The sequence below is a fragment of the Narcine bancroftii genome, chromosome 1 (assembly GCF_036971445.1).
Source record: "Narcine bancroftii isolate sNarBan1 chromosome 1, sNarBan1.hap1, whole genome shotgun sequence".
Classification (NCBI taxonomy): Eukaryota; Metazoa; Chordata; class Chondrichthyes; order Torpediniformes; family Narcinidae; genus Narcine; species Narcine bancroftii.
In genome coordinates, this window is record NC_091469.1 from 319,969,984 (window position 1) to 319,992,114 (window position 22,131).

General features: G+C 41.9%; 1 protein-coding gene across 1 annotated transcript in view; it reads right to left on the reverse strand.

The window, feature by feature from the left end:
- Positions 1 to 9,202: 9,202 nt before the first annotated feature.
- dap (death-associated protein) overlaps positions 9,203 to 22,131 on the reverse strand; it is a 99,723-nt gene continuing 86,794 nt past the window's right edge. The window contains exons 3-4 of the mRNA XM_069907187.1: positions 15,828 to 15,873; positions 9,203 to 9,534 (exon numbers count right to left, since the gene is read on the reverse strand). Of these exons, the coding sequence (XP_069763288.1) occupies positions 9,415 to 9,534; positions 15,828 to 15,873 (166 nt within the window). The 3' untranslated portion in view covers positions 9,203 to 9,414. The remainder of the gene's footprint in view (positions 9,535 to 15,827; positions 15,874 to 22,131) is intronic.

The window sequence follows — 22,131 nt, forward strand, 5'->3', positions numbered from 1 at the left end:
TTGCTATGCTTAGCTGAGAGTCAGATTTCCAGGTAATCATTATGCACCTCCTGGCCACCGCCAAGGGAACCCTCACAAATTAAATTTGGTGTTTGTACAATTTTAGACATAAGTCCGAAATGTCACCCAGCAGGAACAGGGCCGGGCCCTGCAGATATTCCACCCCTGTGAGTTTTTTTCAAAATGCCCCTTAATTCTACCTAAAAGGGTCTCACCTTGGCGCATAACCACATCAAATGCACAAAAGTTCCTGTCTCAACGCCGCATCTAAAACACAAGTCATGACCCTATGTAATTTTTGCCACGTGAGATATAACTGGTGCAAAAAGCTGTATTACATCAGTCTATATCTGGCGTTAGTAACTGCCTTCATGCTGTCCAGACAGAGGTCAGACCAGCATGTTCAGGAATTGTTCCCAAATCCGACTTCCATCTCTGTCTCGCTTTATGGAGACCCAATTTTGGGCTCTTATTTTAGAACAGGAGATAAGTAAATTTATGTGTGATTCTCCCTTCGAATTAGAGCCTCCACACAGCGACAGGGCCAATTGTCCCTCAAAAATTCTTAATTGCAGATAGCAGAAGATCATGTTTGATAGGTCGAATTTGTTTTTTAATTGCTCAAATGACATGAGCTGCTCCTTCTCATAACAGTCCTCGATACACCTGATCCCCTTCTTACACCAGGTGTCCAGGAACTTGTTATCCAAAGTCATAGGGATTAATTTATTCTGCGTTAGAGGCATTTTAGGGGACAACCCTACTTTTAGGCAGGAACCGGGTACTGACTGATCAGCCATGATCATATTGAATGACGGTGTAGGCATGAAGAGCCAAATGGCCTACTCTTGCACCTATTTTCTATGTTTCTATAATCTGGTTTATTGTATTATTAATTTAATATCCTATTTGTAAATAATGTCTCCTGCTATCTCCTCCCCAACCGTGTGTAGACCAGTTTGTGCCCAGGAGGGTAAACCGTCCCCCTCAAAGAACGAGGTGATAAACCTTGCCTGGGCCACCCAATAATAGTTTTTAAAATCCGAGAGTTTCATTCCGCCCAGTCTATAGTCCCAGATCAATTTGTCCATGGAGACTCGAGCTACTTGGTTCCTCCACAGGAATCGTCTAATACATCCATTAAGTGTTTGAAAAAAACCCTGGGGCAAAGATTGGAAGAGATATTGTAGTCTTGGCATTACATTCATTTTAATGAAGTTGACCCTACCCATCAACGTGCTAGGCAGATGCATCCACCTGCGTAAGTCCTCCTCAATGTTTCCAAGCAGGGGTAGATAGTTCAATTTATATAAATTTTGTAAATTCTTATCCATTCATATTTCTAAATATTTCAACCCCTTTTGTAGCCACTTGATCTCGCGTTGGTATTTCTCGTACTCCCCATTCATTAGTGGCACTATTTCACTCTTATCATAATTAATTTTGTGTCCCGAAATTTTGTATAGTCCGCAACCTGGCCAATGACCCTGCTGGCTCTGTCAAATATATCAAAACTTCATCTGCGAACAAATTAATTTTGTGTTCTTCCTGGCCAACTCTAAACCCTTTAATGCCTGGATCCCGGTGAATGGCTTCTGCCAGGGGTTCAATCGCCAAAGCGATTAGAGCAAGGATAGCGGACAACCCTGTCTACTGGATCTAGTCAGTGGGAAAGCTGAAGATGTCTGCCCATTAGTGATAACTTTGGCCTTGGGTTTGCTACACAATGCTTTTTTTTTTATTTTTTATTTTTCACACCATAAATCACATTAGCCATGATATACACTATTTCTTTTTCACACATATACAGTGACTTTTTCTCCCCCCCCCCCTTTCCTCCCAAACCACCCCCCCACCCCCCCCTCTCATCCATTTTAGGTATACAATCTAGGTTGCATTAAGCCAGTCAGACAATGTTGTCATTCAACAAAATTACACCAGAAATTCTACTGAGTCCATTCTTTTCTTTCCTTCTCCTTCCATCAACTTAGGTAATATTTGTCCCCAGTAGGTTTTCGCTATTGTATTTAATGTAAGGCTCCTATACTTGTTCGAATATTTCAATATTATTTTTTAACCTATATGTTATTTTTTCTAATGGAATACATTTATTCATTTAAATTTAGTAGTTTCTTCCTTTTAATTTGGTTATGTATTCCATTAATATTTAAAGACATATAGTTCAGCGTAGCCCTTTTATATTTTGTTTATCTTCTCTTTCCGTTTTTCCATCATTACCTTTCCTCCTTTTCCATTTCTGTTTTCTTATTTTCAACTCTTTATAAGACAACATTCTTACAACATCCAACATTTTCCTTATTCTCCTATTTCTATCTTATTTATCCCCAATCTCCCCTTCACCTCCTGAGTTGTCCTTTATCCCTTGTCGGACAACCACATCTCCCCTCTCCATTTGGATTTGCGAATCCACTCGCAAGCGTCAACTGATTTTGCAGTGACCACTATTTCCCCCCTCCCCGCCTCCCCCAGAAAAGATTTCACTTTTCATATGTCACAAAGGTCACTCTTTTAATTCCCTCCTTATTCTCTCTATTCCATTACCTTCCCTTATTAATTCTTGTCTATACTATCTATATTTTCCTCTAAGTACAGATACATTCATGTATGCTCATTGTCTCTATTCACTCTTATACCTCTTTACCCGCATACATATCAATCGTGATCATTTTTACTCTCATTACCCGTCTTCACCCCTCAGTCTATTTTTGTCTTTACCCACATACATATCAATCGTGATCATTTTAACTCTCATTACCCGTCTTCCTCCCTCAGTCTATTTTTGTAATTGTTCTGCAAATTTTCGTGCTTCTTCTGGATCCGAGAATAGTCTGTTTTGTTGTCCTGGAATAAATATTTTCAATACCGCTGGATGCTTTAGTATAAATTTATACCCTTTCTTCCATAAAATCGCCTTTGCTGTATTGAACTCTTTTCTCTTCTTTAGGAGTTCAAAACTTATATCTGGATAAATGAAGATTTTTTGCCCTTTATACTCCAGTGGTTTGTTGCCCTCTCTTACTTTTTCCATTGTCTTCTCCAGTACCTTTTTTCTTGTAGTATATCTTAGGAATTTTACTACAATAGATCTTGGTTTTTGTTGTGGTTGTGGTTTAGAGGCCAATACTCTATGTGCCCTTTCTATTTCCATTTCTTGCTGTAGTTCTGGACATCCTAGGGTCTTAGGGATCCACTCTTTTATAAACTCCCTCATATTCTTGCCTTCTTCATCTTCCTTAAGGCCCACTATCTTTATGTTATTTCTTCTGTTATGGTTTTCCATTGTATCTATTTTTTGAGCTAGTAGTTCTTGTGTCTCTTTAGTTTTTTTATTAGATTTCTCCAATTTCTTTTTTAAGTCTTCTACCTCCATTTCTGCTGCTACTGCCCGCTCTTCCATCTTGTCCATTTTCTTTCCCATTTCTGTTAAGGTCATCTCCATTTTATTTATTTTCTCTTCTGTGTTGTTTATTCTTTTTCTTAAATCCTTAAATTCCTGTGTTTGCCATTCTTTAAATGACTCCATGTATCCTTTAATAAGAGCAAGTATATCCTTTACCTTGCCTTTCTTTTCTTCTTCTATTTCCCTGTACTCTTCCTCTGGGTTGACCATCTGTTGTTTCTTTGGTGCCCTTTCCTCCTCTTCTTTCTTGTTTCTATTGTCTTCTGTGGTCTCTTCTTGCTGCAGGTGTTCTGCAGCTGTCGTTGCCGGCTGTGGAGATCGACTCCACAGCTGGTCCCCCCTCCCGTCGGTGTGTTTTTATCGCGCATGCGCGTTTGCGCACTTTTACTCGGCTCTGCGAGCCATTTTTGTAGTCCATTATTTACCGACCTGAGGGAGCGGGTTTCTCTCTCCGCAGCGGGCCTCTTCGGACAGGTAAGGCCTTCACCTTTTTCCTCCTTTGTCTTCTCTTCCTCTCTTCTTACCGTTGCTTTCGATTTTTCTTTTTTTGTCGCCATCTTCTTTCCACCTTTATACTCACTTTTCTGTAACTTTTATTTCTGTGCCTTTGTGTTTTCTTTTGTTTTTCCCGACTTTTCTGGAGAGGGCTGGAGTTCACCGTCCGGCCACTACTCCATCACGTGACTCCTCCCCGGTTTGCTACACAATGCTTTAACCCAATTTATAAATGAATGTCCACATCCAAATTTCTCTAGCACTTTCACCAAAAAAATCCCACTCCAGTCTATCAAAGGCTTTCTCAAAGTCAAGTGACATGGCTATACTTGGATCCACCCTTGACTGTGCCAAGTGTATTAAGTAACCTACCTTTCCTGCACGAACCCCACCTGATCTGGATTTACTAGTTTTGGTAAATACTGAGCCAATCTATTTGCCAAAGCTTTAGCTATTATCTTGTAGTCTGTGTTCAAAAGTGAGATTGGTTTATAGGAGGATGGCTTCAATGGGTCTCTATCCATTTTAGGAATTACCGTAATTATTGCCATCGAAAAGGCTCCAGGAAGAGTACGGGACTCAGCCGCTTGTTCCACAACATCCATAAATAATGGCGTTAACAGGTCCTTAAATTCTAAATAAAACTCAGGAGGGAACCCATCCTCCCATTGGTCTGCAGCGAGCTCAATGCTTTTAGTATTTTTCCCTCCGAGAAGGGATTCAGGACAAATTTATTCCAAAGTGGAGGAAAGGCTCTAAGAGATGCAAATGGCAGCCCTGGCTAACTAAGGAAATCAAGTGCATTATCAAGTCCAAAGGGAGTAATTATAAGATAGCGAAGCAGAGTGGGAAATTAGAGGATTGGGAAACCTTCAAAGAACATCAGAGGGTAACTAAGAAAGCCATAAGAGACGGGAAAATGAAGTATGAGAGGAAATTAGCAGATAATATTGCGGAGGATAGCAAAAGCTTTTTTAAGTATGTGAAGAGGAAGAAATTGGTCCGGTCTAAAATTGGCCCGTTGTAAATGGGCAAGGGTGAAATTATTACCGGAAACAAGGAGATGGCTGAGGAATTTAACAAATACTTTGCAATTGTCTTCACCAAGGAGGATATAGGTTATAGTCAGTTAGGGGGTAGTGGTCATGCGGTATCAAGAGACTTGGGGAACTTTACTGGGGAGGTAGGGGATCTAATGGATATCCGGATCCAGAAACAGGAGGTTATGAGTAAATTGTTGGGACTGAGGGCTGATAAATCCCCAGGGCCTGATGGGCTGCATCCTAGGGTGCTTAAAGAGGTGGCTATGGAAATTGTGGAGGCACTGGTCGACATTTTCTAAAGTTCCATAGATTCCGGGGAGGTCCCTGAGGATTGGAGAGTGGCTGATGTGGTGCCGCTTTTTAAGAAAGGAGGGAGGGAGAAAACGGGAAATTATAGACCTGTTAGCCTGACATCAGTGGTGGGGAAGATATTGGAGTCCATCATAAAAGGAGAAATAGCAGAACACTTAGTCAGTAATAATAGTATAAGGGCTAGTCAGCATGGATTCCTTAAGGGTAAGTCATGCTTGACTAACCTTCTGGAATTTTTTGAGGATGTGACAAAGAGGGTGGACTCGGGAGAGCCAGTGGACGTGGTGTATTTGGAATTCCAGAAGGCCTTTGATAAGGTACCGCACGGGAGTCTAGTGGGCAAGATCAGGGAGCATGGTATTGGAGGTAAGGTGCTGACATGGATAGGAAATTGGTTAAGAGATAGGAAACAAAGGGTTGGAGTAAATGGGTCTTTTTCAGAATGGCAGGATGTGATGAGTGGAGTGCCTCAGGGATCGGTGTTGGGTCCTCAGTTGTTTGTAATTTATGTTAATGATTTGGATGAGGGGATTATAAATAACATGAGTAAATTTGCAGATGACACTAAAGTGGGTGGCGGTGTGGGGTGTGAGGAGGATGTAAGGAAAATGCAGAGGGACTTGGACAGGCTGGAGGAGTGGGCGGCTAAATGGAAGATGAATTTCAATGTGAACAAATGTGAGGTTATTCATTTTGGGGGAAGTAATAGGAAAGCTGAGTATTATTTAAATGGAGACAAGCTAGGGAGTGGGGAAGTGCAAATGGATCTGGGTGTACTTGTTCACCGGTCACTGAAGGCTAGCATGCAGGTTCAGAAAGCTGTGAAGAAGGCAAATGGAATGTTGGCTTTCATAAAGAGGGGATTGGAGTATAGGAACAGAGACGCCCTTCTGCAGTTATACAGGGCCCTGGTGAGACCCCACCTGGAGTATTGCGTCCAGTTCTGGTCTCCAAACTTGAGGAAGGACATACTAGCTATAGAGGGTGCGCAGCGCAGATTTACAAGGTTAGTTCCAGGGATGGCAGGGTTGTCATATGCAGCAAGGCTAGAAAAACTGGACTTGTATCCATTGGAGTTTAGAAGGATGAGGGGGGACATGATTGAGGTATACAAAATCATCAGGGGGATTACTTGTTCCCAATGATGGGGGAGACGAGGACTAGAGGGCATAGTTTAAGAATACAGGGTAGGCCCTTTAGGACGGAGATGAGAAAGCATTTTTTTACCCAGAGAAGTGTGAATCTGTGGAATGCTCTGTCACAGAGGGTGGTAGAGGCGGATTCGCTGACTATGTTCAAAAGAGAGTTAGATAAGACTCTTGTGGGTAACGGAGTTAAGGGTTATGGGGATAAGGCTGGAAAGGGGTACTTTTCAGCCATGATCTAAAATGGCGGTGCTGGCCCGACGGGCCAAATGGCCTACTCCAGCTCCTATTGTCTATTGTCTCTCGCTCCATAGATTCTAGGTTAGACAATTTCAGGTTGGACAAGAATTCTTACATTTTGTCCAAATCTCACTTCAATTCAGATTTATATAATTCTTTCGGCTTATAAGAAATCTTGCCTGGCCCTGTTTGAATTGCGTTGATTGTCCTTGTGGATTCCTCTGCCCTCAACTCCCAGGACGATAACTGATGGGCTCTTTCCCCTAGATCATAGTGCCTTTTCCATTTTATATGTTTGCAAAGTGTTATACTTGAGCTCTTTATTTATTAATGTTCTATAAATTCCCTCAGATAGTCCTTTTCCAATGGAATTATCTCTTGCTCCAATTCATTGACCTCCCTGGTATGTTCTCTTTTAATACTTTTAGTACACCCAATTATCTTTCCTCTCAGGTAAGCTTTTAATGTAAACCATAACAAAAATTTATTGGCAGTGGAGGCACAGTTAGCTTCACTCAACAGTTCTACTTGCCTCGTGGTGATGTCCAGATAGAAGAGGATTTTTCCCCCTGGGCTGCTGCCCATATTTTTTTCCCTCTCCTGGAAAGTGGTCAGTATGATCAGGACAGATCAGGGTTTCTGCCCCGGACCTGGCTTTGGAAGAGGAGAGAGATAAACCTTTTCGATTTGAAGGTCCTCCCCCCACTCTCTCCCTTCCCAGTATTTTTGGGATCCATTCCCTAAAGAATGTTATTGGACCCCTGCCTTCTATCTCTTCTTTCACCCCCACAATTCTCAAGGGCGTCTAGTCTGTCCCATATTTTTTCTCTCTCCCTAACCCAGACTTTTTCTGATTTCTCCATGTTACCTTCCATCCTTTCCACTACAATAGTCACCCTTCCTGATCATTCTCCCATAGCTTTCCTAACTTCTCCCAGCTCCAATGACAGGTCTCTTAAGATTTTTTAATTCTTTTTTTTTCTGAAGCCTCTATTACAACTTCCATCATTTCTTTCATGTTTTTCAGAAAAGGCTCGTCCTTTTTCTCCCTATTCCATTTTTTTCCTCCTGTCTATCTGCATGGTTGGGTTGTTCATTTCATTGTCGCTGTTTCCCACACTGCTGCTGCCCTACTCCATCACCGCTGGATTGGAATCACCTCTGCTATCGCTGGAAGATTGCCACTGGGCCCAGGGTTTTCCCCTCTCTGCAGTTGAAGGTAGGTCTATGGTGCCATTTGCACCTTTTCTTATGTGCTGCTCTTTTGGGGCTGAACTTTCCTTCGCCCCCTCCGTGTTGGTAGTGCCCTCGGCTCTCTTTCCCCTCCTTGTGTAGGATCCAACTGGTGGTGCGGGTGCCTTGACTTTTGCCGCAGCACTCATGCTTTCTTCCCGGCCTGCCTGTTTGCTCATACTTGCTTCCTCGGGGATCCCTGGGGGTGGTTTTAGTGGCCCGTCCCCTGCGGAGCAGGTCGCAACCCCACAGTCTTCCTCTCCTCTCCTGGATACTTCGGGCAGGTTGCAGAACTCTTGCCACCACGGGGCCGTTGCAGAGAGTAATCCTCGGCACTGCTTCCCTCTTCGTCGCTGGCCACCCTTCTGTCATCGGGACTATCGCTGCTGACGCAGCTCCCCTCTCTGCTGTCATCGCTGCTTCGCCGGCTCCCTCGCACTGCAGGAGTTGCAAGTGTGGCCTCCTTCTTGCCACCACTCTCCAACCATACTTGTTGCAAACCCCGGCATTCAATCTGTCGCATCGGCACTGACTCCATCCTCAGGATATCCACATGTGGAGTGGGTCCCACTGCCTTTTAACCCTTTAGATCCTCCAGGTAGGTCATTAGTTTCCATCTTTCGGCTCTGCCATTTCCTTCACCATGAGGCCGGTTCTCTTGGCAGCTGTTAGACGTTTGGGTTGTTATTTGTTTCAAAATCGCTTTTTTTTCCTTCTTGCCCATTCTTCAACCAAGCATTTTTTTACCCCACCTTTGTGCTATTTTACCGGTTTTTTTAAACATTTTTACCCATGTTCGTGCTGGAGCTCCGACGAAGCCGACTAGCCTCTCCACTGTATCATGTGATCCCCACCCCGTAACAACGTTTCAGGCCTGAGCCCTTTGTAAGGTGGGCCAAAAACGTTGGCTACCCTTTACTTCCTATGGCTGCTGCATGACCTGCTGAGTTTCTCCAGCACATGGGGACATCCTAAGATTATACAGAGGTAAAGCAATGTTGGTGGGTAGGGAGATTAAATGGCCAAGTACACAAAATTGGAACTCCAATTCCTGAAAAGAATACTCCCCATTTGCAGAACCTGTTTCAAATTACCTTTGTGTTTACTTCTGGCACACACATACATTAAATTCTTACAGGAATCACAACATGGAAACAAGTGAAAGTGAGAATCATTAGTTCTATCCTAATATAACGTTCAGACAGGACACACATATCCGCTCACACATGCACCAATGTCCAACATTCTGCCCAGTTTTTCTTGACCATTCCCGAAGACAAGCTGTATACAATAAGAAACAAAAACAATCAATATCCAGGTAGCAATTTAATTTAAAAAATGGCTAATTAATTTCCAAACATTTTTTGACAAGGTTTACAAAATTTAAAACCGTTAATCTGTTTCTAAAGAGAAAGGAAATTTACTCCAAATATCTGAGACACATTATGGTTAATGGTTTGATATCTCCTGTAGGATTACTGAACTGCACCAATATCTGTACATTCATTTCAAGAAGTTGGGCCCTTCACTTGCGAGGCTGGTGGATGGAATGATTGATGTGATGTGGAACAGGCAGTTTTTCCACTGACGGATAAGGCTTCTGGTGGGCAACTTGTGCGGCAGCTGGAGGAAAGTCTTTATCACCCTGTGGAAGGAATAACCAAACCACAGTTAATCTTTGTTTAGTGTAAGATAGGCAATTAAGCCGACCCATCTTTTTATAAAAGTTTTTAACTAAGGTGTAGACTGAACCTCCATTTAAGATTTCATCCACAGTTACAGGAACAGAAGCTGGCTGTTCTGCTCAGAGCCTATCCACCACCACTCAATTACATTATAACTTATTTGTACCTTCATTCTATTTACTTACGCTGGTTAATAACTCAATATTGTATGGTTCAATAAAAAGCTATCATCCCAGACTCAACTGAAGAATCCTCGGCAGCCTTTTATTTTGCAAGGAGATACAAATTTTTTAGGTTTTCACTACTCACTGTCTAATTCACTTCTTTCTGACATGAACAGTTTGGCTCTAATTTTAATAAAAATCTCAGCAGGTCTTATAGTGTCCATAAGGGGTAAAGATATCTTTACCTCCTCTGGACACTGCGAGACCTGCTGTGTTTCTCCAGCATTCTTGTGTTTCAGCTAATTTTAAGGTCATCCATTTTCTGGAGTATCCGACCAGAGGAAAGAAACATTTCTAAATCTATTAAAAGATGTGTGTCCAGCACTTCACTGGGAATATCAGTCTGGATTTTGGATTGAAAGTTTTAGCAGGGCTTGAGCTTTCAGTCTCTATAAGTAAGAATGACACTGTGTTCCTCCTTCGAAGGAAAGGCATTATTGTTCTGCTCCTGTTCAATATGAGTACCATTGCCCTGAAATTCACCTTTAATCAATGTGGTTTTCCTTGAGACGTACAACATGGTAACAGGCCCTTCTGGCCCACGAGCCTATGACCAAATACCCAAATTAACCTACAATCCCTGTGCGTTTCGAAGGGTGGGAAGAAACCGGAGCTCCCCACAGACAGGGAGAACATACAAACTCCTTACAGTCAGCACTGGATCTGAATCCCGGTCGCTGGCTCTGTGATAGTGTTGCACTAATCGCTACGCTAACCACCGTCCTCAGCCTCCAAACGGAATGAATTCTGGCCTTATCTGTTTCACTAGCATGGCCCCTTTTTAAATTGGGCGAGTCAGTACTGCACAAGTTGCAGACTCAGAAAGATTGGAAAAGATGAAGAAATTAATTTCCAAAAGTAAACAGGGTTTAACATTCCCAACAAGTGATTCGTGTTTTATTTAGTTTTCCTTGGGTTTTCTCCAATCTTCCTGTTGACAGTCTTCTGGATATCATAAAAATCCTTATGGGGAAAGACTGGAAAGTAGTTCAAGGGTTATTGTATGTTTTTTGGAGCTATGTTGAATTTGGAAATTCATATGATATTTGTACAATGTCATCAGGGGTTGAGCATTGGCCTTTATTTTGTGGACCCCATCTACTGGTGAGAACCAAGCGCAGCAGCTTAAGTGGATTACATTAGATTCCTCACAATTTTAAACCAACGACAAGCTAGCACTGCCACCTTTCTGCGTGTCTGCCTCTAGTGCTGAGTTTTTCATATGAAGCAAGTTCAAACCTATAACCAGAAGACTGTATATCAGTGGAGGCCGATGGTCTTATCATTTCCCAAGGTTGGCACCGGCCCAGCCCTGAATTCATACTTTTCTCAAACCAGTCTCTCCATCTTACTGTTTTATTAAATCCACCCATCTGTTCCCTCATTCCTGATCTTGTTATATTGTTCAATATAGGCCAATTTTCCTCGACCTATGTCAATTGATAACTATTAACTTTTACTCTTTATCGACTACAGTTTGGCATTTAACACCATCATTCCCTCAATACTGATCAGCAAACTCCCAGACATCCAACACCCCACTGTGTAATTGAATCCTGGATTCCCTCACTTCACAATCAGTGAGGATTACTTAGAATTTATCCTCCACAATCTCCATCAGTACCTGAGCACCACAGGGCTGTGTTCTTAGCCCCCACTCAGTTCACTTTATGTCTACAATTGTGTGGCCAAGTGCAACAGTAACACCATCTACAAATTTGCCAACCGTACCACTGTAGTGTGTTGTATTCAAAAAAGGCAATGAGCCAGCATTCAGAAGGAGATTGAAAATGGCTGAATGGTGCACCAACAACAATCTCTCACTCAATGTCACCAAAACCAAGGAGCTGATAGTTTACTCTGGGAAGGGAAAACCAGAGGTGTACAATTGATCACTGGGGGATCAGAGGTGGAGAGGGCGAGCAAATTTAAGTTCACTGTTGTCACGATCTCGGAGGATCTTTCCTGGACCCAACACACTAATTCCATCGTAAAGAAAGCATGTCAGCAGCCCTACTTCCTCAGGAGTTTACAGAGGTTTGGTATGACATCGAAAACCCTGGCAAATTTCTACAGAGGTGTAGTGAAAAGTGTGCTGACCAGCTGTATTAAGGTCTGGTATGGGGACGCCAATACCCCTGAGCATAAAGCCCTGCAAAGGGCAGTGGACATAGCCCAGGACATCATTGACAAAACCTTCCCCACCATCGAGAACATCTACAGGGAACGCTGCCATCGGAGAGCAGCAGCAGTCATCAAGGGTCCACACCTCCCAGCACCAGCTGTTGCTGCTCTACCTACTTGATACCTCCAGACGTGTGTGTTTTGCTCCAGATTTCAGCATCTGCAGTCTCTTGTGTGAAATCAAGAGACTGTGTAATTGAATCCTGGATTCCCTCACCTCCAGACCACAATCAGTGAGGATTACTAAGAACTTATCCTCCACAATCTCCATCAGTACCTGAGCACCACAGGGCTGTGTTCTTAGCCCCCACTCAGTTCGCTTTATGCCTACAATTGTGTGGCCCAGTGCAACAGTAACACCATCTACAAATTTGCCAACCATACCACTGTAGTGTGTTGTATTCAAAAAAGTGGCTTACACCAAGTTTTGTTCATCATTCCCAGTGTGCATTGCCTCCCTGTTAGGAGTCAATTCAATATTAAATTTCTCATCTTTATTTTCAAATTCTTCCTCTGTCTTGCACCCTCCTCCTGCTGTAATCTTCAATCTTCCAATCATGCATCCTTATGAACCCCAAATTGCTTCACCACCGGCACCCATCCCTCTAGCTCCCTTTGGCCCGCGGGCCAGAGTTTGACATGTGTGCCCTATGCCATCGGAACTCTGTAATTAGTAAGGGATTGCTTAAGGTGGGATGTGAGTGGGAAGGAAAGGGTGAGAATCACTGCTCTAGACCCAATTGTTACTGAAATATTTTGCTTGAGAAAAATTGTCATTGGCCCATTTCCTTTAGCGTTCTGAAACCGTGCACATGACGAGTCAATGAGGGATGATTAAAGCAGTGGTCTTCAAACTTTTTCTTCCCACCCACAGACCACCTTAAGCAATCTCTTACTAATCATAGAGCACCAATGGCACAGGGACGCGAGTGGAAAGAAAAAGGTTGAGAACTGTTGTATTGTGGTAACTCCACATCTGATTAGGTTAATTGTTAGGCAAGTGGTCAGAGAAGGACCCCCCCCCCCCCACCCCAAGAAAGGTTTAAATCACAGGAACAAAATAAGCTTCCGTCTCACTGCTTTGCAGTAATCCCTCTCCAACCATGGGAGGGGGGTGGGAGCAACGCGCTCTTCTCAGCCAATTCCTCCACTGCCCCGGACGCCGGCGTTTCAACGGGGGGTTCGGGTGCCTTCGTCAGGCGACCAACCTGTTGGTCCAAGACAAGGGAAGAGCGTACAAACTCCACACAGACAGCACCTGAACTCGGGTGAACGTGGAGCTGTGACCCCACATTCCACATCAGGACTGTGTGTAAGATTGGGAGCAGTGAGATGGAAGCTTATTTTGTTCCTGTGATTTAAGCCTTTCTTGGGGTTGGGGGGGGGTCCTTCTCTGACCACTTGCCTAATAATTAACCTAATCAGATGTGGAATTATATTTGGCCCGCAAGATCATTTAAAAAATGTATTAGAGGTAGCCCGCTGGCCGCCGTGCCAGTATAGCGCATGCACAGTAATACAACAAATCTCAGAATGCATTGGCGTCAGCCTGCTAATCGCCCCCACCTCCTCTGTTTACGTTGCAGGGTCTCACCTTGGACTCTGGTTTTGGGGCCTGGCCGGTGTCAGGGGAAGCCAAGGCCGCTTCCCAGCGCCCAGAACCGGAGGCCTCGGGCCTGACCTCGCCAGGACCGTTGCCCACTCCCCCTCCCTGCCGCAGGCCGATCCGCGACTCACGGTGACGGGGCCGCTGATCCGCCGAGATGCCGCCCTGCAGCGAGAGCCGATGCCCCCGCACTGTCGTTGTCCAACCCGATCGCCCGCAAACCCCGCCCTCCCGCACACAGGCCTGAGTAAGTATTATGAACTTTAATCTCAGGATAAAACGATCTTCCAATAGTTTCATTTCACAGTGATAAATATATTCCTGGTTAAAAATGGTCCTGCACCTGGATACAAGCTCATTAGGCATAAAACTTGAAAAGTGTGTAAATCAAAGGGTATCTGTACCAATGGAAAATGGGCATGGCAAATAACCCTGCTAGAGTTCATGCCCATAATCAGTCACCCATTTGATTGTTTCAGGAATCATGTTATTCTCCCACATTCTCAATAGCCCTCAGATTTTACTATTCGACAGCACACTAGCAACATTTGACAAATCCTCTATAGAGAAATATTATTTATTGAATATTTTATTTCTCATTTGTTAATGCTTCTGGAAAGAGTTTATCCAAAACTATTATTAAACATTTATTTTAATAAGAAAAAGTTTAACATTACATATGTTGAAAGAAGAGAAAACATGCAGATGTTGTTGAAAATTTTCAATAAATATTTAGTTCGGCCCTCGACTTAGTCCAAATTTTTAATTTTGGCCCTCCGTGAATTTGAGTTTGACACCCCTGATCTAGATGATAGGGTGGTAAATTGGATTAGTGAATTTGCAGATGATACAAAGGTTGGTGGTGTTGTGGACAGCGAGGAAGATTATCAAAGCTTACAGGGTGATATAGAACAGTTAGAAGAGTGGGTTGAAAGATGGCAGATGGAGTTTAATGCCGATAAATGTGAGATGCTACATTTTTGTAGGACTAATCAAAATAGGACATGCACATTAAATGATAGACAAGTGAGGAGTGCAGTGGAACAAAGGGATTTAGGAATCATGGTACATAATTCCCTGAAAGTTGAATCACATATGGATAGGCTGGTGAAGAAGGGATTTAGTATGTTGGCTTTCATAAATCAGAGTATAGAATACAGGAGTTGGGATGTTATGTTGAAATTGTATAAGGCACTGGTGAGGCCAAATTTGGAGTATTGTGCGGAGTTTTGGTGGCTGAATTACAGGAAGGATATAAATGGTATAGAGAGAGCGCAGAGGAGGTTTACAAGAATGTTCCCGGGGTTTCAGGGTTTGAGTTACTGGGAAAGGTTAAACAGGTTGCGACTTTATTCCCTGGAGCGTAGAAGGTTGAGGGGTGATTTGATAGAGCTATTCAAAATTATAAGGAGGAAAGACGGAGTCAATGTGGATAGGCTTTTCCACTGAGAATGGGGGAGATTCAAACAAGGGGGCATGGATTGAGAGTAAAAGGGGAAAAGTTTAAGGGAAACATAAGGGGGAATTTCTTCACGAAGGGTGGTGGGGGTATAGAATGAACTTCTGGCAGTTGTGGTTGCAGCGAGATCAATGTTAATATTCAAGAAAAGGTTGGATAAGTATATGAATGGGAGAGGCGTGGAGGGTTATGGGCCAAATGGGGGTGAGTGGGATGAGGTGGGAGAAGATTTTGGCATGGACTAGTAGGCATGGACTAATAGCCTGTTTCTGTGCTGTAAATGGTTATATGGTTAACCAGGTGTGTTTAAAATGCTAATCTGTTTCACTGTGCTGAAGCCAGCTAACAGCTGCAAAGAACCATGTGTCTGTAGAATGCAAATGAGCCTTGTCCACCCAAACTAACATAAAATATAGTTTTAACATTAAACTAAAGATTAATCATAGCATATTCTTCACAAGATGAAGTAAGAGGAGGTTTGTGTGGAGTATAAACATTGGCCCATCTGACCTCGGCCATTTCTCTGGTGCTGGAGAACTCAGCAGGTTTCACAGCATCCATAGGAGGTAAAGATATCTAACCGACATTTTGGGCCTGAGCCCTTACTCAAGGAATTTCGCTGGTGCAGGTAATGTAGAAAAAGAGGTCAACATCTGAAATGTTACTGTCCCTTTTCACTTTCTTTATACTGACAGATGGAATGGAATTCTAGCAAACTCTGTCTCTTCAAATAACTGCTTAAGAACAGAATAAAATGAAGAGAAGTAAATTGCATCTTACCCTTGCTATAGCACCAGAGATAATTATCGGGACAGTTGGTTTTGGGCTGTAAAAGAAAAAAATAACATTTCAATGCACTAATCAGCAGTTATTCTGCATCTATTTCAGGTGATGAACAAAGCCAACTCATTAAATTCAACACCAAATGATATTTAAAATACACAAGAACATCAACATTTATGGAAAGCATGGTTTAACATAATAAGCATTACTGACAGCCATGGCAACTGCATCTTTAGTTGTCATATCTTCCATTAACCATTCTTTGTGATTCATGACCAGATTTGCTTCAATTTGTTTTTATCCCCTTTAGTTCAATCATCCTTTTGCTGAAGCCTTGCTTGATAACTTTCTCATGGCCCATTTCTCATGTCCTCACAAAATGAAACAAGCAGGATAAAATTAATTATCAGTTCACTCTATCAAATACCTTTCTTGAAAATAACATGAAATTGACGTTACTTGAAAGACCCCAGATAGATTATATTGTCTCTAAGTGACAACCATACAAATGACCTTCTCTAGAATGTAACGCAAATTTAAGTTGTTGGGTGTTACTATCTTGGAAGATCTTTCCTGGACCCAACACACCAATGACATTGTGAAGAAAGCACGTCGGTGCCTCTACTTCCTCAGGAATTTGCGGAGTTTTGTTGACACCAGAAACTCTGGCAAATTTCTACAGAGGTGTGGTGGAGTGTGCTGACTGGCTGCACCACAGTCTGGTGTGGGGACATTAATCCCCTGTGTGTAAAGCTCTCCAAAACGAAGTGGACACAGCCCAGGACATCACATGCAAAAACCCTCCCCACTATTGAGTATATCTACAGGGAACGCTGCCATTGGAGGGTAGCAGCAATCATCAAAGTCCCTCACAACCCAGCACACACTTTCCATCAGGAAAGAGGTATCGGAGGTATCGGAGCCACAAGCCTCGCACCACCAACTTTAGGAACAGCTGCTACCCGTTCACCCTCAGACTCCTTAACAACAGACTGAATCAGAGACTCATTTAAGGGCTCTTACTTGTGCACTTTATTTTCTTTTTGTTCTCTCTATATTGCACAGTTAGTTTGTTTATATTCATAATCGGTTTAAAGTTCTTTGTTTACATGTTTACACTTTGTACAGTTTATTTTTTGCACCATTAATTAATGGTAATTTTGCTGTTCCCACAGTAAAAAGGATTCTCAGGGTTGTATGTGATGACACACATGTAGTACACTGACAATCCATCTGAAATCTGAATCTGAAAATCTTATAACACCGTCGCACCAGTTGCCTTTTCAATAAGAATGATACAATACATTCAAACTAGTATTTCTTGTATCAGGACTTTGTCTTTCGTGCTTCCTATAAATCACTGTGATTGCATAAAAACCTAAGAAATAGGAGAAGGAGTAGCCATCTGCCCAATTGAGCCTGCTCTGCATTAAATAAAATCATAGCTGATTTGGTTGTTGACTCAGCTCCGCCTGTTCCCCATAACATTTAATTCCCCTATTCCTCGGTTTGCATCTTAAATATATGTATACGGCAGCCTTTACTTTTTTTAGTATTTTATTTTTGATTTTCCAAGATTCACACAAATCCAAAACAAAAATACAATCTTTCTCAACAATGATTATATTATATTCAGTGTCCATTTTTCATACCACTCGCCTCTCTCCATTCCCTCTCATACTACAAGGAAAAGATTATGTAAACTAAACAAACGTAAAGAACCAAAAATCTACAATCACAGACCTTTAAAGGAACCAAATATAAACCCAAAGTAACAAAGTAAAATGAAAAAGATATGAAACGAGCACGTCATCTGCGCCATGACCCACTTCAAATTATCTCAATCGTTCCACTATTAGTATGGATTTTTATCTTTCTTCTATTCAGAAGGGGTGTAACTCCAGCCTTTACTTCTTCAGTGGGCAGAGAATTTCACAGATTAGTTTCTGTCTGGGAGGAGCAGTTTTTCATCTCACTCTTAAATCTACTTCCATGAATCTTGAGGCTATATCCCCTTGTTCTTGTTTCACATAGAGGCTCTGATAGTTCTGGTTTCGTAAACCAGGTATTGCAAGTTTGTTCCTCGCTGGGGCCTCATTTCTGTGAGGGGAGCTTGACAAAGTGTTGACTCTCTGTCCTCCTTATGATAGACAAAGAATTTCTAAATGTCGTATTATATGTGACAATGATGGAACCTTTACTTTTACCTGCCAGTGGAAACAATCCATTCTTTCATAATTGCATATCTCTACAAGATTCCCCCCCCCCCCCCCATCTTTCCAAACCCCACTGAGTACAGTCCCAGGCAACTCAATCTCCCCTCAAAAGCCAACCTTCTTGTTCCCAACATCAACCTGGTGAACCTCCTCTGCACTGCCTCCAAAGGCAGTATATCCTTTCTCAAATAAGGAAATACAAAACTGTACATGATACTCCAGGTGCTGCCTCACCACTACCCCATACAGTTGGAGCAGAATCTCCCTGGTCTGAAATTTAAAATATTTTATTTTAATTTTTAATAAATTCAATCCCTCAATCAATGAAAACCAACATCCCATTTGATTTCTTGGACCTTCAAACTGAGATTCATGTTACAAGCACTCCATGCACAACAGAATGCTGCAATTATTCACCATTTAAATAACAGTTGAATTTACTATTTTTCTTCCAAAGTGGATGACCTCACATTTACCACCGTTGTACTCCATCTGCCAGACCCTTGCCCAGTCAATTACCTAACCTATTGATATCTCTCTGTGGCCCTTTGCCAAATTACACAATTTGCTTTTCCACTCATTACAGCAAAAAAAAATTCTGGTAGAACTAAAACACTGGTAGAAACATTGATATCTTTAACTTAGTTCTTGATATTTACTTGAGAATGGGAATTTGGACAGGAACCTTGAAAGTTCAGGTTTCCCTAAATGAACAGGTTCAGAATTTTTCATTAGGACCCTACTTGCCAGTCAGACTGCTTGGCTGTGAGGACAATCAAAGTACATGTACGAGAGATTGATCATTGATCAACTTAGTGGGTCTTGAGTGGAATATTCCTGTTAATCTTGGCCCATTAATATCACAACAGAAGCTTTACACCAAAAATCATGCAGTTATCTTCCCATTTTACCTGCAGATCTTCTCAAGGGCCAAGAATTCATAATTTAATGTGAAAAAAGTAGTTAGGTGACAGAAATAGGCAGATTGGAGACTGACTGGCATTTATATTGGGGCAATCTCTACTTGGAGGTTAAAATGCTGCCTTTACTATTGATCAAACTAAAAGCACATGAATATGAGCTGAATTCATTCTTGATAATAGAAGCACAGGGCTGGGACTTTCCCTGTATTTTTACAAAATATTAATTTTTTTAAAAGTTGCCAAAGATCACAATCAACTAATGGCTTATCTACCTTCTAGAAGGCAGATGAAGGAAAGGCTGTGAATGTTATCTACATGGTTCTTTGACAAGGTCTCACATGGGAGGTTAGTTCAGAAGGTTATGACACTAGTTAACCAAGGAGAGGCTGTAAACTGTCTCACATGGGAGGTTAGTTCAGAAGGTTATGACACTAGTTAACCAAGGAGAGGCTGTAAACTGGATTTGTAATTGGCTGTGTGGGAGAAAACAGAGAGTGGTTGTTTCTCAGACTTGAGACCTGTGACTAGTAGTGTGCCTAAGGATCTGTATTGGGACCATTCTTTGTTGTATATATATCAGTGATCTGAATGATAATGTGGTAAATTGGATCAGTAAGTTTGCTGCTAACCCAAAGAAAGGAGGCGTTCTCGACAGCAAGGAAGATTTTCAAAGCTTGCAGTGGGATCTGGACCAACTGGGGCAATGGGCCAAAAATTGGCAGATGAAAGTTTATTGCCTCAAGTGTGAGGTAATGCAGTTTGGAAGGGCAAACCAAGGTAGGTCATACACAGTAAATGGTAGGGCACTGAGGAGTGCAGAGGAGCAGAGAGAATAGGGAATATATATACATTGTTCCTTGAAGGTGGCGTCGCAGGTGGACAGAGTTGTAAATAAAGCTGCTGGCATCTTAGCTTTTTTAATCTAAGTATTGAATATAGGAGTTTGGAATGTTATGTTGAAGTTGTTTAAGATATTGATGAGGCCAAATTTGGAATATTGTGTGCAGTTCTGGTCACCTAACTACAGGAAGGATATCAATAAGATTGAAAGAGTGCAGAGATTTACTAGGATGTTGCCAGATCTTCAGGAGTTGAGTTACAGGGAAAGATTAAACAGGATAGGACTTTATTCCTTGGAGCGAAGAAGAATGAGGGGAGATTTGATAGAGGTTTATAAGATTATGAGGGATAGAGACAGAATGGATGTGAGTAGGCTTTTTCCCACATAGATTGGGGGAGAGAAATAGGAGGTCATAGTTTTAAGCTGAAAGGGGAAAGGTTTAGGGCAGGGGTTTTCATCTGCCCCCCTAAACTCACGTTCCTCCTTAAGCAATCCCTATGGCTGTAAGTGCTCTGTGATTAGTAAGGGATTGCTTAAGGTGGTATGTGAGTGGAAAGAAAAAGTTTGAAAACCAGTTTTCATCGTACCTAATTAACTCGTTATGTGCACAGTTTCATAACTCCAAAGGAAATGGTCAAATGACAATTTTTCTCAAGCAAAATATTTCAGTAACAATTGGGTCTAGAGGATTGGTTCTCAACCTTTTCTCCCCCACTCAAATACCATCTGAAGCAATCCCTTACAATTACAGGGTACCTATGGCATAGGGATTGCTTAAGGTGGAATGTGAGTTTGGGGGGGCAGTTTGAAAACCACTGGTTTAGGGGGAACATTAGGGGAAAGTTCTTCACTTAGAGAGTGAAAGGACTGTGGAATGAGCTGCCTTCTGATGTGGTGAATGCGGACTCGATCTTGAGTTTAAGAACAAATTGGATACATGGATGGGGAAGGTTTGGTGGGGGGAGGGGGGGTGTCAGCCCCAAACGCCAGTCTGAGGGGATGACAAAAAATCAGAAAAAAATAGGGACCCCAGAAAGTAAAGCAAGAGGCTGGTGCAGTTTTGATGCACTCTGTGAGATAAAAAAAAGGGTCAGAAACAGTACCCGTGTTTTTTTTTCATGTTTTTTAGAGTCAGTATTCTTCCTTTCCTTCGATCATTACTTTTATTACATTTTGAATTCTAAGACATAATAAAATATTGATTAATCTATTTCAAGGAGCTCGTGCTGTTGTGTTAATCTATTTCAGGGAGCTCGCGTGGTTGTACATTAAAAATGAGCAGACCAAGCAAGAAAATATTCAGTGGAGTTTTTGAAGTTTAGGTTTATACCTGCTGTACACGATGAACGTGAATCTTTTTGCCTCTTATGCCAACAGGCTTTGACAAATGAATCAATGAAAGTAGGCCATCTTGAAGCTCATTTGAGGGTAAAACATCCTAACCATGTCACTGAAAGAGAAGTTTGAAAATAGATCAAAAATCACTTCATTATTAGCTGTGCAAACTACAGCCCTGAAGCCAGCTATGAAATTTCTCTGCATGGGAAGAATCATACGATTGAGGAGGAACTGGTTAAACCTGCAATATCACTGTTTCTCAAAACAGTTCTGCAAAAGGATGACAAAGATATCTGAGCAATGCCACTGAATTGCAATAGTACTGTCTGCAAAAGAATAGATGACATTGATCAAAATGTTGAAAAACAGCTTATTGAGAAGTTGAAATCACGAAAGTTCTCAATACAAATGGATGAATCTACCGTATGGGACAGTGAGGCTCTGTTATTGGCATATGTGAGATATATTGATCAGGAAGAGTTTGTAGAAGAGATGTTCTTTTGTAAATCAATGGAAACAACCAGTACTGCAGTTGATAACTACAGCAAGCTCAAAAAATGGATGAAAATGAAATACCAAATATCTTGTCCTGCAGATGGTGCACCTGCTATGATAGGTTAAAAACAGAATGTTTAAAATTGATGAAGGATGAAAATCCAAACATGTTGCTTGTGCATTGTGTTATCCACTGAGAAAACTTAGTTGCCAAGAAAGTTTCCTGTTCTAAACGAGATACTGCATTCTGTGATCAAGTATATCAATGCCATCAAAGCTAATGCCAAATGTGAATGTCTGTTTAAAAAGTTTTGTATCAATAAAAATGCAGAACGTGAAATTATTGCTTCACACTGAAGTAAGGTGGCTGTCAAAGGGAAACTGCTTCATAAGGTTTATGGAGCTCCTCAGTGAGTTTTTGAAGGACAAACTTGAAATGAAGCTCTTGCTAACAACAGATGGCAAAGCTTATGTGAGTTACTTGATGG